The sequence below is a fragment of the Xenopus laevis genome, chromosome 5L, assembly GCF_017654675.1.
Source record: "Xenopus laevis strain J_2021 chromosome 5L, Xenopus_laevis_v10.1, whole genome shotgun sequence".
Classification (NCBI taxonomy): Eukaryota; Metazoa; Chordata; class Amphibia; order Anura; family Pipidae; genus Xenopus; species Xenopus laevis.
The window spans coordinates 103,014,252-103,032,556 of record NC_054379.1 but is presented as its reverse complement, the minus strand read 5'-3'; the positions used below and the strand labels follow the sequence as shown (position 1 = coordinate 103,032,556).

General features: G+C 36.7%; 1 protein-coding gene across 1 annotated transcript in view; it reads right to left on the bottom strand.

The window, feature by feature from the left end:
• The window catches only part of LOC108716186 (CUB and sushi domain-containing protein 1-like), an 882,106-nt gene that overhangs the window by 43,653 nt on the left and 820,148 nt on the right, over positions 1-18,305 (bottom strand). Inside the window, exon 54 of the mRNA XM_041563770.1 lies at positions 12,139-12,312. Within this exon, the coding sequence (XP_041419704.1) occupies positions 12,139-12,312 (174 nt within the window). The remainder of the gene's footprint in view (positions 1-12,138; positions 12,313-18,305) is intronic.

Genomic DNA, 18,305 nt, shown 5'->3' with positions numbered 1-18,305 from the left:
CAGTATAATAGGGTATATAAACATCAAGGCATTAATTATCCACAGTCTTTACCCATAGCTATTTGTGCATGTATTTATGAATTAATTACACAGAAAGTAACGGGGAAAAAAAATATATATATATGTGTGTACAGCATCTGCAAAAAAAAATAAATATAATTGGCAACATTTGTATAAGGTTTTTCATCCTGTAGGGTTAAGAGCCTTTAATGATATTTGTTCCCCTTTGAACAAAAACTAAAGAGGCAATTTACCCCCTTTTAAGCATTATTTTAATGAGAAGGGCTTGTGATGAACATACGTGTTTGTGTATTGTTTAAATTAGGATCAATATATGGTATTTTGTGAACTCAAAATCTGAAACCAAAATTAAAGTCACATTCTGGTGCCATGAGCACACTCAAAACACCATTACCAGTCCTCTAATAAGCTCACTGTTAGGAGCAGCTCATTCTACAGAGGGCGTTTAAAGGGATTTCTTTTCACAAGGTGCATTATAGCCCTGACTTGCCATCTGCTACCCAAAAAGTACAGATCTGCCTTGAGCCCAATAGAGCTGCACTTTTTTTTCAGGTTAAACATGCAGAGCATAACCATGCCAATGATAAAAGTGCTGTGTATGTGGCATTAAGGAGTAAAATTTAGCTCCTCTTAGAGCTCAAGGACATAGGTAATTGTGAATTACAATTTCCAGGATCCCTTTAGTTACAGTAATTTGCTAAATTGTTCTGAAATATAAGTAGTTAATGTTGCATTTGGCTTACTTTGTTGTAGCACAGAACAATCCACACACTGTAGTGTGTTGGGCACTTGTATTCCTTGGGTACTGTCCCAAAGAACCACAAGGCAATACATTGTACAATATGATGCATAGCAACACCCCAGGGGTTCATTTTCATTGATATTATGTCTGTCCAAAAAAATCATCCAAGCCATTCTTTAAGGGATTAACTGAATCAGCCATCACAACATCACCCGGCAGTGCATTCCACAACCTCACTGTCCTGACTGTGAAGAACCCCCTACGTTGCTTCAAATGAAAGTTCTTTTCTTCTAGTCTGAAGGGGTGGCCTCTGGTACGGTGATCCACTTTATGGGTAAAAAGGTCCCCTGCTATTTGTCTATAATGTCCTCTAATGAACTTGTAAAGTGTAATCATGTCCCCTCGCAAGCGCCATTTTTCCAGAGAAAACAACCCCAACCTTGACAGTCTACCCTCATAATTTAAGTCTTCCATCCCTCTAACCAATTTAGTTGCACGTCTCTGCACTCTCTCCAGCTCATTTATATCCCTCTTAAGGACTGGAGTCCAAAACTGCACTGCATACTCCAGATGAGGCCTTACCAGGGACCTATAAAGAGGCATAATTATGTTTTCATCCCTTGAGTTAATGCCATTTTTTATGCAAGACAGAACTTTATTTGCTTTAGTAGCCACAGAATGACACTGCCCAGAATTAGACAATTTGTTATCTACAAAAACCCTGCAAATAGAAATAGAATAGAAAACAAATAGAATAGAAACAGAACTTTCAATGCCCACCTCCAGGTCATTAATAAACAAGTTGAAAAGCAAAGGACCTAGTACAGAGCCCTGCGATACTCCACAAACATCACTGGTCCAATTAGAAAATGTTCTATTTACCACCACTCTTTGTAGTCTATCTTTTAGCTAGTTCTCTATCCAGGTACAAATACTATGTATAGTGAAACTATAGTTGCCCTTAAAAAAAGTTGACTGTTGTTCTAAGAGTGCTGGCAAGTCCCTTTTCCAGCAAATTGATAGAGACTATTCCTGCTTTATATAAATATAATACTGTATATAGTAAGTGATCTGCAGAAACAAAATAAATCAGAATTAATAGTATACTGAATATGAGAACAGCTTTTCCCCTCCCCAATGTACAACATAGACAAAAGGATATAAAAATGTGATCTGAGCTGAAGCTGTTTCTTTGTGTACATTTTATAGTCGGTTTAAAAAAAATAGAAAGCCTTTTATTTCCACTGTGAAAGACATGCAATTTCCTATGTCATTTATTACAATTGCGTGCAGTTTTCTGTCTGCCCCATTTTCCTAGAGCCAGCTGACCCTGTATGACTATATTGTTTGACACAATTTTTTTTGTTCCATTTCAGCTTTCTAATCTTTTTAATACAAGAGACGTTACTGCCTAGGATGAAAGTATTACCTACAATATCGATATCTTAGTCAGTTTTACCTTGAAAGTTGTATGAACTGTTATAAAGCAGAGTATAGATCTATTTTATGGGCATAATCCTTACTTTAGGAAACCTTTAAGGTAAACTGTACTACTTTATTCAATAACTATTGATATGTTTTAGGAGAGCAAAGAGCGTTTAGTAATGTTGTATTGTTTCTTATGATTGCTCTAAGATAATGTGCTGTATAGTGATGCAGGAAAAGTGATGCCCAACAAAAGGTACAATAGGCAGCATAAACAAAGCCTGGGTAAGCGCCTGTTGCCACTATCTGAGCATTGCTTAAATTGGCAGTTCCTGTCCATGCAATATATGTTCAATATATGTTCTCTGCAAATTTGTGTTTCAGTTGGTCTTTGTTTTTTTTTTATTATGCTATGTTTGTTGGGGTTCAGCAAAGTTACAATTTCTTTCTATTACGACCCTTTTCTATTCATCTTCAGTGTGAAAAGATTGCCTGGGCTATTAGGGCTGATTGAGCTGTAGCAACCAGATAGTTGCTAAAAAATTTTAGGGAGTGCCAAATAGTTCTCATAATATTAATGTGTACATCATAGTAAAAGGCAAACTTCCCCTATACATTTCTTGGAATATAAACCATATTGCTGTGATCTTGCATAACTATCAGTTACCACTGCCATCTACTCTATTACGTAAAAATACACATGAAGGCCTAGTTATCATGCTGTGTAAAAAGTGGATTGAAGCATTACCAGTGATGTTGTCTGGAAAAACCAATCAGTAATTAGATTTCAACAGTTAGAAAACAATTGCAAAGATAGGATTGGTTCCAATGAGCAACATCACTGGTAATGCCATTCTTTCTTTTTTTTTTTTTTTAAATAGTAAAAAAATCTCATAATAAATTGCGGCTTAAGCATTTTGCCCTTAATAATAGATTGTCATTGTACAAATAATGAATACATGAATAATTGTTAAATAAAATGATAGTGGATTAAAAAAAAAAATAAAAGTATTCAGTATAGGAAGAACATGAACTGTGGGAAAAATCTTACCCTCTTAAAATGCAAAACTGTACTCCTGGGAAGGAATGTCACTTTGTGTTCTAGAGGTTTACATTTTTCAGGAATGCATAGGACAATTCCACATTTTAAAACATTTTAAAACCAGGCTGGATTTAACATCGATTTAACTTACTGTGAGTGTGATTTATTTTTTGTTTAAGTAATAGGGTTTTGTGTGTACAGAATAGGGTATTCTTCTACTTTGATATAAGCCAACAAAGATACTTTACCTTTTTATAATGCACATACTCAACTATAGGTTCAATTTTCCTGTTGATTATACAGTATGATGAATCACTGCTACAGTAAAAGGAAAGCTCCAAAGTTCAAAACCTATGTATTACAATGTCTGCAAGGCTAACTGCCTGTCAGTTGACATGATAAATCCATATGGGACAAAGGATATGTGGGTAATTTAAAAGGTTTGTTAGAAGCTCTGTGGCTCTGTCTTTACTGAAAAATTTCAGTCTTTATATCAAATGCAAGTTAAAGCAATGTTTATAAATGTGTCCCCCTATTCCTAAAGTAGACGTCAATCATTTTTCACGTAGATTGCATGTTGTGCATTACTTCAAGAGATCCTTGCTTTATTTGTAAACCATGTGAGAGCTAAGGTGGCCATGTCTTGCATAAAAAAGGGCATTAATTAATTCAAGGGATGAAAACATAATTTTGCCTCTTTATTAGGGATGTCGCGGACTGTTCGCCCGCGAACATCGGGTGTTCGCGTCCGCCGAATGTTCGCGAACGTCGCGAAGAATAGGGTATTCTTCTACTTTGATATAAGCCAACAAAGATACTTTACCTTTTTATAATGCACATACTCAACTATAGGTTCAATTTTCCTGTTGATTATACAGTATGATGAATCACTGCTACAGTAAAAGGAAAGCTCCAAAGTTCAAAACCTATGTATTACAACGTCTGCAAGGCTAACTGCCTGTCAGTTGACATGATAAATCCATATGGGACAAAGGATATGTGGGTAATTTAAAAGGTTTGTTAGAAGCTCTGTGGCTCTGTCTTTACTGAAAAATTTCAGTCTTTATATCAAATGCAAGTTAAAGCAATGTTTATAAATGTGTCCCCCTATTCCTAAAGTAGACGTCAATCATTTTTCACGTAGATTGCATGTTGTGCATTACTTCAAGAGATCCTTGCTTTATTTGTAAACCATGTGAGAGCTAAGGTGGCCATGTCTTGCATAAAAAAGGGCATTAATTAATTCAAGGGATGAAAACATAATTTTACCTCTTTATAGGTCCCTGGTAAGGCCTCATCTGGAGTATGCAGTGCAGTTTTGGGCTCCAGTCCTTAAGAAAGATATAAATGATCTGTAGAGAGTGCAGAGACATGCAACCAAACTGGTTGGGGGGATGGAAGATTTAAATTATGAGGATAGACTGTCAAGGTTGGGGTTGTTATCGCTGTAGAAATGTAGATGCTTGCACCAGAGGCCACCCCTTTAGACTAGAAGAAATTAAATTTCATTTGAAGCAGTGTAGGTGGTTCTACACAGTGAGGACAGTGAGGTTGTGGAATGCACTGCCGGATGATGTTGTGATGGCTGATTCTATTGATGCTTTTAAGAGTGGCTTGGATGATTTCTTGAACACGCATAATATCGTTGGCTATTGTGATACTAGGCAGGATTTAAAAGCTTATATAAAGGAGGAGGTTATTTTAGAAAATGAGGGGGCAGAAGTCATATGGGTGGAGTTCTTCACCAATTGTAAAGAGCCCAGCAAATTAATTGTAGGCGTATGCTATAGATCCCCTAATATAAGTGAGGAGGAGGAGGCAAAGCTCCTGATGCAAATAGAAAAGGCTGGTAGTTTGTGTAAAGTAATGATAATGGGGAATTTTAATTACCCAGATATTGACTGGAGCAACAGTACTGCCAGATCAGTTAATGGGAACAAGTTTATAAACTTCTTGCATGACAATTTTATGGCACAGGTTGTTGAGGAGCCTACCAAAAAAAATGCTATTCTGGATCTAGTGATCTCAAATGACCCAGAACTTATAGTAAATATGTCATTGAACCTCTGGGTAAAAGTGACCATAATGTTATATCATTTAATGTCTGGTGCAAAAAACAAATATATACTGTGGCAACAAAAACCATGAATTTGGAAAAGCTCATTTTAGTGCCTTGAGGGCAGAGTATTGATTGGGGCATTACGTTTTCAGCTAAAAACACAAAACAGAAATGGTTGTCATTTAAAATGATATTAAATCATTACTGTTCTCAATTTATTCCCTTAAGGAGTAAATGTAGAAGCTCTAAGAATCATCCTATGTGGCTTAATATAGAAGGAAAGAAGTTAATAGGAAAGAAGAGAAAGGCATTTAAAAACTACAAATCTGTTGGGACAGAAGCTGCATTTAATGAATATAAACACTGTAATAAATGTTGTAAATCAGCAATCTGGAAGGCAAAGAAATGAAGAGTTATGAAGAGTTAATTGAGGTGAAAACTAACTATAAAAAGTTTTTTAAATATATTAATAGTAAAAAGATGCAGGTTGAGAATGTTGCTCCATTAAATAATGGTACCAGTATGGTTGTAACAGATACAGAAAAGGCAAATGTGTTAAATCAGTTCTTTTCTTCAGTGTATACAATAGAGGAGTCTGAGTTTCCAGGATCACTTCATAGCTGCACTGATGGCTCAGCTCAATCTAGTCAGTGGCTGACTCAGGATATGATTCATAAAGCTTTAATAAAAATTAATGTAAACAAGGCTCCTGGGCCTGATGGCATACACCCCCGGGTTCTAAGAGAGCTTAGTTCAGTTTTAGACCAGCCCCTCCTATTTCTGATTTTCTCAGATTCACTTTCATCTGGTATGGTGCCTATGGATTGGAGAAAAGCTGATGTCATTCCAATATTTAAAAAGGGATTATGATCTCAGCCTGGCAGTTATAGGCCAGTAAGCTTGACATCTGCGTGGGCAAATTATTTGAATCCTTGATAAGGGATCACATTTAAAATGTTGTCCTAGTGAATGGCATTATGAGCAGTAATCAGCATGGCTTTATGATGGATAGGTCATGTCAGACAGATTTGATTGCTTTTTATGATGCGGTAAGTAAGATGCTGGACAGTGGGGGGGGGGCAGTAGATGTGATCTATTTGGATTTTGCCAAAGTGTTTGATACTGTGCCCCACAAATGACTGCTTTCTAAACTAAGGTCTGTTGGGCTTAATGAAGTCGTTTGCACATGGATAGGGAACTGGCTACAGGATCGGGTACAGAGGGCGGTTGTTAATGGAACATTCTCTACTTGGAGTAAGGTTCTTAGTGGGGTCCCTCAGGACTCGGTATTGGGTCCACTTTTATTTAACTTGCTCATTAATGACTTAGGGGAGGGTGTTGTAAGTAATTTATCAGTGTTTGCAGATGACACAAAATTATCCGGCCCAATTAATTCCATCCAGGATGTGGCATCCTTGCAACAGGATCTTGACAAACTGGCAATCTGGGCAGCTAAGTGACAAATGAGATTCAATGTTGATAAATGTAAAGTCATGCACCTGGGATGTAAAAATAGCCAAGCCGCTTATACCCTCAATGGGACTGCACTAGGCAAATCCATTATGGAAAAGGACCTTGGAGTCCTTGTAGATAATAAACTTGGCTGTAGCAAGCAAAGCCAGTCAGCAGCATCAAGGGCAAATAAGGTCTTGAGCTGTTTTAAAAGGGGCATAGAGTCATGGGAGGAGGGGTTCATTCTTCCACTGTATAGAGCACTTGTAAGGCCCCATGTAGAATGTGCCGTAAAGTTTTGGTCTCCATCACTCAAACAGGACATTATTGTATTAGAGAGGGTACAGAGAAGGGCAACTAAGCTGGTAAAAGGTATGGAAAATCTTAGCTATGAGGAAAGACTGACCAAATTGGGGATGTTCACGCTGGAGAAGAGGCGCTTAAGGGGAGATATGATAACTATGTATAGATATATAAGAGGATCATATACTAATCTCTCTAATGCTTTATTTACCAGTAGGTCTTTCCAGCTGACACAAGGTCACCCATTCCGATTAGAAGAAAAGAGGTTCAGCCTAAATATTCGGAAGGTTTTTTTTTACAGTGAGAGCTGTGAAGATGTGGAATTCTCTCCCTGAATCAGTTGTACAGGCTGATACATTAGTATCATGTCAAGTAGCAAGTGAGGGAATACAGGGTTATTGGAGATAGCTCATAGTTGATCCAGAGACTAGTCCAATTTCCATTTTGGAGTCAGGAAGGAAATTTTTCCCCCAGGCAAATTGGAGAGGCTTCAGATGGGTTTTTTTTTTACCTTCCTCTGGATCAGCTGGCAGTTAGGCAGATTAAAAAAAAAAGAAAAAAACTAAAAGAACTTGATGGACGTGTGTCTTTTTTCAACCTTAATTACTATGTTACTATGTTACTAAAATCTACTAGTACAGATATTGGTATATGTAGTTTATGTGAGTGTATGGAGGGGTGTGTGTATGGATGCTGGGTTTTATTTGGAGGGGTTGAATTTGATAGACTTACAGTAGGTCTTTTTTCAACCCGATTTAACTATGTAGCTATATACTGTATGTACATGCACAAGCATATCATAGGAGCTTCAGGTATAGTTGTTTTTATTATAAGCCACACTGTAATGTGGCTTTAACAAATTTTGCTATGCATATAACATATTATGGGGTTTTAAACTAGAATTCACTGATGCAATGTATTTCTGAAATACACAAATATACAGTAGACCCTTTTATACAGATACAGTATTACCTAATTTATCCAATGATTTGCAGAGTTTTAAATTGTCTGTCCTGGTTTTGTGCTTGACCTGGTATGGGATTTACTTTATTTATTATCTACACTTGAAGATAGTGAAGGCTTATAAGAAAAACATTATTATTCATATAAATATGTATTGCCAACATATTATATTATATACCAGTTTATAAAGGAAGTGGACTGAGATGCAATGCACTGTAAGTTACCATTGCCTAAGCTTAAGATTTATGTCATGTCATGTGTAGGAACATAGAAGTAACTGGGGATATATTGGGTGGCTATACCATATGACTATGAATGCATACAGTATATAGGGTTGTAAGTTATAGGAATGGGAAAAAAAGCCTGATTGTGTATCATGATGTGTCATGTGTTTTGTATATGGCCAATTTATGAAAGTTCATAGCACGTTTGTTTCTCTGAATCACACTTAATCGCACTTTAACACAAACATATTTATCACATAGTTACTTGAGCCACAATTTTTTCCTAATTTATCAGGTGTAAAAACCATAAAATCTATGAATACAAAAGTACAGCAAGCAAAAGCTGTCAAGGTCATGTAGAAGACAATGGTAGTTCCTCCCTCTTCTTGCAAAGATCAGCCTTTTGTTAATTGTTTTAGAGGTTTTCAGAGATCAAAACCTTCGTTCACAAAACAACTTGACAGCTATTTTCATTCATACTTTTTTTGATCTAGATCTTTAAATAACTTTCATGTCATTCGAGATTTTAGAGAAGCAGAGTTTAATCTTGGTTTCAGAGCCGGGCCAAGTCGGGCAGGCGCCCTAGGCAGCCTGCCCGGCTGCTGTGCCGTCTGGTTGCACGCATGCGCGCAAACTAGATGTTTGCGTGTGTGCGAATAGGCGATTGTGCGCATGCGTGAAAAGACGCTTCTGCTCATGTGCGAAATGAAGCTTCAAATAGACGCTCGAACGCATGCGCACTCGCTCAGATGAAAACAAGTGGACAGTCGGCAGAGAAGGTACCGGACTAGGGGTAGGAGTAAGTATGTGCCTGGTGCCCCTCCACTTTTGTGCCCTAGGCCTACTCTGCCTACCCCTAGTTCCGGCCCTGCTTGGTTTCACAAAACTCTAATACCATTAAATTAGATCTTTAGTAAATGGGCCTCTATGTGATATCAAAAAGTATGCTCCATCTACAGTTAAAATGATTACAAATAAATATCTCAAAAATGTAACAATTGCCTTCTGGGAAGTGTGTTTTTGAGCAAACCTGTTTTGTTAGATATTACAGGTGTCCCTTTTATAATTACAGACATGTGTTCTATTATATGGAAGACTTGGGACTATGAAAGACAATGGTTTTCCAGGCATTAGATTTGCATTAGACCTACATATACATTGTCTACTTCATCTTGCTTTTTTTTGGGGGGGGGGGGGGGAATATGGTATCAAATGCAATTTTGCTCAAATCAAATATTGTATTTTATTTACAACAGAGTAATGGAACCACACACTGCTATATGAGTAACTAGTCTACCAGAAGAAAATCCCATATATTGTATGTGTTTTAATCTGTGGTTCAATAAACATAGCATGATTACATTGCAGTTTTTGATTTGGTCCTTGTTTAAGGTAATTTCAGTATGCTGTACTGTGAAACATTGAAGAATTAGGTTTTAATGATGCTTTAGGGATCCAAGTGGAAAAAAAAAGCATTTTTCCTTTAGTCCTATTTTCTTTTTTTCTTTCTTATATAATGAAATGTGCCAGCCTGGGAGCTACAGATGTGTGTTATTTCTGCAATAAACTCACATTTGTTGTTGGGGAGGTTATATTAAGTATGGGCACATTAATTATAACTGAAAATAAAATTATAGATTATATTGAAGCTCACAAATAAATATATTTTAGAGACTCTTGTTAAAAAAGTTTCAATTATAGATATATTTTTTTTTACAGTTTCTGTTAACATATATCTGGGTACAGAGGCCATTATGGCAACTCTTATCCTAGTTCAGTGGCTTCTAGGTGTAGATTATTTACAGAGGGGGCATTAGCTTGACATACAGTAGAGCAGAGGAACATCATTGCTTACAATTGAAGCTAAAATGTGCCATATTGCACTATTTTAAACAGGTATTGTATCTATTATCTAGAACACTCGGCACCTGGATAAGGGATCTTTTGGTAAAATTTAGATCTCCATACCTTCAATGTACTAAAATCAATTAAACATTAAGGTACAGGTATGCTCGGACCAGGGGTCTTCCAGATCAGAAGTCTTTCTGTAATTTGGATCTCCATGTCTTAAGTCTACTAAAAATAAATGGCAACATAAACGTAAGCAGTCTGCAAAGGCAGCAGTAAAACAGAAATATCACATTTTCAATATACAATACAATATACTTTCCTTCTTTTAATTAAAATAACAAACGTGCATTTTAGGGCATGCTTGGTTTAAAATATTTTGTATTTCACATCTTATTTATTGCCTTTCTCTTCTTCTCGGGTTATGGCACTTTTTTGATGCTGCTACTATTAGGAAAAAATTGTCATTGCACATTTGAGTGATTGAGAATCATAATACATTTTGAACTCCGTATCTTAAAGACACAGCAGAGAAAGTTGCAATATTTGATAAAGAGTATAACTCAAGTATTTCAGAAAAGCTGGAATAAATTAATCCTACTGTTAATGAATTCTAAATCAAGTAGGTAACTATTTGTGCCGTAGAATTAAGTGCAAAAGGCAATGCTAGAGGGAAAGTGCAATAAAAGTACAATATAATTATCTGCAGTGCAGGAAACAATGAAAAATATATTTATAATTAGAGTTTTAGAGAACTACTCATGCTTATATAGAGAAGGTGAGGACCTGACAGTTTAATTCAAAGGTTGTATTCACATGCTCTGGGCATGCCAATCTTTGTCTGCCATCATACTTATCTTTCTGTTTAGTGCTATATACTTAAACAAGTAACATGTTCTCTAGCTCTTGTATTGCTTACTGCTGACTGATCCATATATTGAAATTGTTCACACAACTGGGCAAATAATTCATGAATCCCTATCAGTGTGCCACACAGCTCAACATGTTCATATACTGCAAGTGGTTTAGGTCTTATTTTACCCTAAAAGTACTGATTTCATTGGTACAGAAAGAAAAATCACCAAAGGTAACACATTTGACATATTCCCTTCCCATCACATGCATGCATCGGCATAACTTTTCAGCTATGGAAAGGATTGTTAAGATTTATTAAAATAGACCATCTTTTTCAGGTTGTCTGAATACTTGTATTGATGTCTTCCATCTTGGCCTTTCTAAAGATCCCTTGCAGTTGCCTTGGATACTCTTCTATCGTTGCCCAAGTATCAAAGCTAGGTCTATATTGGCTTGAATTGCACATGTCTGCATGCTGCATGATCAGTGTCAGGGATCTGTCAAAAGTGGTTCCAAAATCTGTGCAAGATGACGCCTGCCTGTCAGGTACAGTCTGGAATCAAACGCTGGATTATGTTTTGAACCAGACCTGCATTAATACACTGAGCCATTGCGGCTTTCTAAATTGATGCGGGTTAGTCCTCTTGATGGTGTGTTATCTCTCCCTGCTGCACACTCAACTCCACATACCTCATTGACTTCCAGTGTTCCCACGTAATTAATTTATAAGTCTGCTTCTTGTAACCACGGATGCTCAGTTATTGAAGTTCCCAAGCCTGATCTCCAGTTCCTTGTTTCTGAGCTCCTAATCCTTGTCTAGTTCCTGTGTCCCATTACTGATTTCTGCTGACCTCTAGATACTGACCTCAACCTGTTTACTATACTACTCTCTGACTTCAGCCTGCCCCTGACCTCGGCCTGTGTGCCTGACACTCCTTTATTGTTGCCATTCATGACCTTCTGCCTGTTTATCAATCTCTCCTTGTTTGCAGCCTGCCTTTGACCATTAGCCCGTGGTTATAATTGGTGCTTAGTGATGTAACATCTGTCACATGGCTCAGTGATCCACCTGAAATATGAGGATATTTGAAGTCATCTCTGGTTCCTTGACCTATATAAAAGCAATTTATGTGGTCAAGGAACATCTCAGTGACTTAAAATGTCCTTATCATCAAGAATAGGGGTTACATTACTCCACACTTACCTCTGCAATGTGGAAGAGGACTGCTCCATAATCCATTACTGCGACATTGTGCTTGATTTGCACCCTGAAGTACATAACCTATATTGCATGTAAAGTTGACAACATCGTTCAAGTTAAACTCGCTTCCACTGGTAACTCCATTGGTAGGATTTCCTGGATGACCACAAGTAATTGCTGTGAAAAATTATATATATATATATACAGTTTATTATATTGGCAGAGGCATACAGTCTACAGGATAAATACTTGATAATGAACTATTGTTGCATATACATATACATATACATATACATATACATATACATATACATATATATATATATATATATATATATATATATATATATATATATATATATATATATACATCGCATCACATGTCCCATGGGGCGAAACGGGGTTGGGTGAGTGCTAATTAGTTTTATTTATTTATTGGTATGATGTTTTACTGTATGGTATTGGTCTTGAAAAAGGTCTTAGGAACAGACCGAAACATCGACCCATTTTTAACATGTATTTAATAAATTTGGTATTTTAAATTCCAAAAAAGTTCCCAATGTGCACCTTATTTTTTGGATTTTTCATATATATATATATATATATATATATATATATATATATATATATATATATATATATATATATATATATATATATATATATATATTTATATTTAGAATTTCCATCTAGCTTGTGGTTTGCTTGAGCGACCGTTCACCGAATAAATTGATTTATTTACACATAAGACCTGTGAGTGCGATCTTCAATTCTTCTTCTTCTATATATATACACATATATACATATACTGTATATAGTAAGCAAAGAAACAGTACTCCAAGGACTTGATATATAGAAAATTAGAAGTGATACTTTATTTTCAACGTTTTCGCACCCTCACTGGGGCCGTCTTCAGGAAAAAAATACAGCCCCAGTAAGGGTGCCGAAATGTTGAAAATAAAGTATCACCTTTAATTTTCTATATATCAAGTCCGTAGAGTGCGGTTTCTTTGCTCACTATGTATTAAGCTTTTGACCAGCACCCAGACAGATGTCGTTTGTTTTGAGTGCACCAGTACGGTATACACAAATATATATACATACAGTATAGACAGAGAGTGAGAGAACAAATTATTTTGTCAAACTAACAGGCTTCTTTTCATTTCTGTTTCTCTTTAAATTCATTATACATTTACTGTGCTCCTATTGAAATCCCAATTGTTTGGGGTAACAGGATATTCTTGAGTACATTACAAAGCACAATCCTATTTGATTTAAAACAATAATCAATCCTTAACTATAATCTGTTATAGGTGAAACAGGAACAGGGATGCCACGTAGACCTACTCAACTGATGTCAGGTCAGTAGGAATAAGAACAGTGAATTATTTAATGAGCTAATATGGCATTTGTAGTTGCAGGGCTCATCATTATTCGAGTTCATTAAGACCTTACATGTACTTTATGAAAGACAAACTACTTACATGTATTTGATAATGTTAAAAAAATATTCAACCTGTAATGTGTGATTTGAAACAAATGTCAGATCCAGCCACATTATCATGTACTACAAGAGAAATGGAGCAATACAAACTACTCTTAAAGGAGCATAAATCCCTACTCTACAAACTATTATTCTTTATGTAATTATGTAATGAGTGAACATTTCAATACCTTGGTGTGTAATGTCACTACACTGTGGTGATTTCACGTCCAACCTCTCCTCGTTTTAACCCGTCTCTAGAGTTTCAAATTAAATAGTGTGTTTAATCTACAGCAATCTGCAACAGATGTATTCCCAAACTGAATGCTTTAAAACGTAATTCACCTACTTTTGGCCCTGTCTCCACTATGAGGAAATGTAAACTTTCTAAATAGTCTCCCAGCTAGTATTGTGTTGTGTACCAACAGGGAGTGTTTATTCGCAATCATTGCTGATTAGAGACAATTAATAAAACAGGTCTCAGCTTGGCAGTGAAAACTTTTTCTGCAGTCATGATTTGCTTCTTGGGCCAGAAAAATGTGCTATTTTACAATATGCTTCTGTTTTTTTATCCTTGGCTACCTCAGAAAATAGTTCAATCAGTGAACAGCATCCGCATGTCCTGCCTATCTCATACAGATTCGTATATGTAATCAGATTCAATGAGACATTGAACCGTACACTAGTTTGAAAATACACTGACTTGTTTGTAGCACAGAATATAAATAGTAATAACTGTTGAAGTTTGCATTTGGTGAATGGAGAAGGAAAAGACTACATATGGATGTTGTTTCTATGTGTGAAAAATTATTTTTACATATACAGTATAAAAAAGTTATGGGACCTTTTATCCAAAATACTTATTAAGTATGGTTGCAAGGCTTGTTCAGGAGACAGTCTAATCCTATATACATGTTAATATATACGTATGTATGTAAATATATATATATATATATATATATATATATATATATATATATATAAATATATATATACAGAGCCAAACATATGCACTCTAAGCCAGTCACTTGTTGCTGTGGGTGCAGGGTCAATGCATTATGTATAGTTCAAAATGACCCGCACTCCCTCTTGTTATACATACAGAGGCAAACGTATGCACTCTGAGCCAGTAGCTTGTTGCTGTGGGTGCAGGGTCAATTCATTGCATATAGTAACTATACATAATGCATTGAGCCTGCACCCACAGCAACAAGCTACTGGCTCAGAGTGCATACATTTGCCTCTGTATCTACAGTATAGCAAGAGGGAGTGCAGGTCCTTTTGATTGAGATATATATATATATATATATATATATATATATATACACAGTATAATGTATGGGACCTTTTATCCAGAATGTTGGGGAACCTGAGGTTTTCCAGATAAGAGATGGGTTGGATCTCTAGAGTCTAAGGGAGAAGGCCTTCCTGAAGTTCAAAGCTTTCTGAATAACGGGTTTCCCATAGCCATCCCATATATATTCTACTGTTAAATATAATTTGCTTCTAGAATCGTTGGCTGTCGATCCACAGAAAGACAATGCAGTGCTTTAAAACAGGCTAATTTTCTTGGTGGTAGCCCTTTAGTCTGACTACAGTAGACAAGCATAAGAGTTGATGTCCTTGAGATGGGAACGCCCATCACAACCCTCCCCCCCTCTCTCTATAACACCCCCTTTCCTATCTTTCCACTAACTTTCTCTCTCTCTCTTGTTAAACGTTAAAATGTTAATAAAGAAAAATTTAAAAAAAATACATATAATTTACTTTATTAAATAAGGGAATATACAGTAGGCCTTGTCTGATCTACCTGTTATCCTTAATTACTATCTATAAAACATGCACTTTTATTTGATGGCAGCTTTGTCCTGGTGAAATTGATGAGCTACACCATTAAATCATAAACATACATCACATTATCATCTTCAACTCTTAAATTATCTCAGTAAGCCTAACTGTGTGTGTGCGTTAAGCAACTAGAATACTCACAGAACACGTAGGGGCACATTTCTATGGGTCGAATATCGAGGGTTAATTAACCCTCGATATTCGACCGTCGAAGTAAAATCCTTCGACTTTGAATATCGAAGTTGAAGGATTTACCGCATTTCCTGCGATCGAATCAAACTATTCTAAGGATTTTAATCCATCGATCGAACGATTTTCCGTCGATCCCAAATTGGCTAGAAAACCTATGGGGACCTTCCCCATAGGCTAACATTGATGCTCGGTAGGTTTTAGGTGGTGAAGTAGGTGATCGAAGTTTTTTTAAAGAGACAGTACTTCGACTGTCATTCATTCTAGGGGAAGCATAGCAGGGGTGAGCATGGCAGGAGAGCCATGGCAGATTTAACAACTTAAGTCCATCAAGTTAAAGTACAGAAGTTTAAGTACAACATATAGAGTTAGACAGAGTTAAGAACTTACATATATGGATACCTGCTGAACTGCATCTCTCCTTCTCATCTCTTCCAGGTATGTCTAATTCCTGCTAATTGAACTTACTGCTCCTAGCTTTCTGCATCTCACCATCCAACTCTGCTGCAAATCTTTGTATTACCATTGCCAATTATTCAATTGTGGGGTATGTCTAATTCCTGCTAATTGAACTTACTGCTCCTAGCTTTCTGCATCTCACCATCCAACTCTGCTGCAAATCTTTGTATTACCATTGCCAATTATTCAATTGTGGGGTAGGTGTTAAAATGCATCAGTTAACATTTATCTAGCAATTTGTTGCTTGCTTTAGTGAATAGTTTGGTATGTCCATTTTATTGCTATCGATGTCTGTTAGATGACCAGACTCAGAGATTCTTCTGTCTTTAACTTGTCTTAATTAATCAATTGCTGGCCCTCACCCATGTGACCCTCTTGCTGTATATCAGGACATTCATTCTAGGGGAAGCATAGCAGGGGTGAGCATGGCAGGAGAGCCATGGCAGATTTAACAACTTAAGTCCATCAAGTTAAAGTACAGAAGTTTAAGTACAACATATAGAGTTAGACAGAGTTAAGAACTTACATATATGGATACCTGCTGAACTGCATCTCTCCTTCTCATCTCTTCCAGGTATGTCTAATTCCTGCTAATTGAACTTACTGCTCCTAGCTTTCTGCATCTCACCATCCAACTCTGCTGCAAATCTTTGTATTACCATTGCCAATTATTCAATTGTGGGGTAGGTGTTAAAATGCATCAGTTAACATTTATCTAGCAATTTGTTGCTTGCTTTAGTGAATAGTTTGGTATGTCCATTTTATTGCTATCGATGTCTGTTAGATGACCAGACTCAGAGATTCTTCTGTCTTTAACTTGTCTTAATTAATCAATTGCTGGCCCTCACCCATGTGACCCTCTTGCTGTATATCAGGACATTCATTCTAGGGGAAGCATAGCAGGGGTGAGCATGGCAGGAGAGCCATGGCAGATTTAACAACTTAAGTCCATCAAGTTAAAGTACAGAAGTTTAAGTACAACATATAGAGTTAGACAGAGTTAAGAACTTACATATATGGATACCTGCTGAACTGCATCTCTCCTTCTCATCTCTTCCAGGTATGTCTAATTCCTGCTAATTGAACTTACTGCTCCTAGCTTTCTGCATCTCACCATCCAACTCTGCTGCAAATCTTTGTATTACCATTGCCAATTATTCAATTGTGGGGTAGGTGTTAAAATGCATCAGTTAACATTTATCTAGCAATTTGTTGCTTGCTTTAGTGAATAGTTTGGTATGTCCATTTTATTGCTATCGATGTCTGTTAGATGACCAGACTCAGAGATTCTTCTGTCTTTAACTTGTCTTAATTAATCAATTGCTGGCCCTCACCCATGTGACCCTCTTGCTGTATATCAGGACATTCATTCTAGGGGAAGCATAGCAGGGGTGAGCATGGCAGGAGAGCCATGGCAGATTTAACAACTTAAGTCCATCAAGTTAAAGTACAGAAGTTTAAGTACAACATATAGAGTTAGACAGAGTTAAGAACTTACATATATGGATACCTGCTGAACTGCATCTCTCCTTCTCATCTCTTCCAGGTATGTCTAATTCCTGCTAATTGAACTTACTGCTCCTAGCTTTCTGCATCTCACCATCCAACTCTGCTGCAAATCTTTGTATTACCATTGCCAATTATTCAATTGTGGGGTAGGTGTTAAAATGCATCAGTTAACATTTATCTAGCAATTTGTTGCTTGCTTTAGTGAATAGTTTGGTATGTCCATTTTATTGCTATCGATGTCTGTTAGATGACCAGACTCAGAGATTCTTCTGTCTTTAACTTGTCTTAATTAATCAATTGCTGGCCCTCACCCATGTGACCCTCTTGCTGTATATCAGGACATTCATTCTAGGGGAAGCATAGCAGGGGTGAGCATGGCAGGAGAGCCATGGCAGATTTAACAACTTAAGTCCATCAAGTTAAAGTACAGAAGTTTAAGTACAACATATAGAGTTAGACAGAGTTAAGAACTTACATATATGGATACCTGCTGAACTGCATCTCTCCTTCTCATCTCTTCCAGGTATGTCTAATTCCTGCTAATTGAACTTACTGCTCCTAGCTTTCTGCATCTCACCATCCAACTCTGCTGCAAATCTTTGTATTACCATTGCCAATTATTCAATTGTGGGGTAGGTGTTAAAATGCATCAGTTAACATTTATCTAGCAATTTGTTGCTTG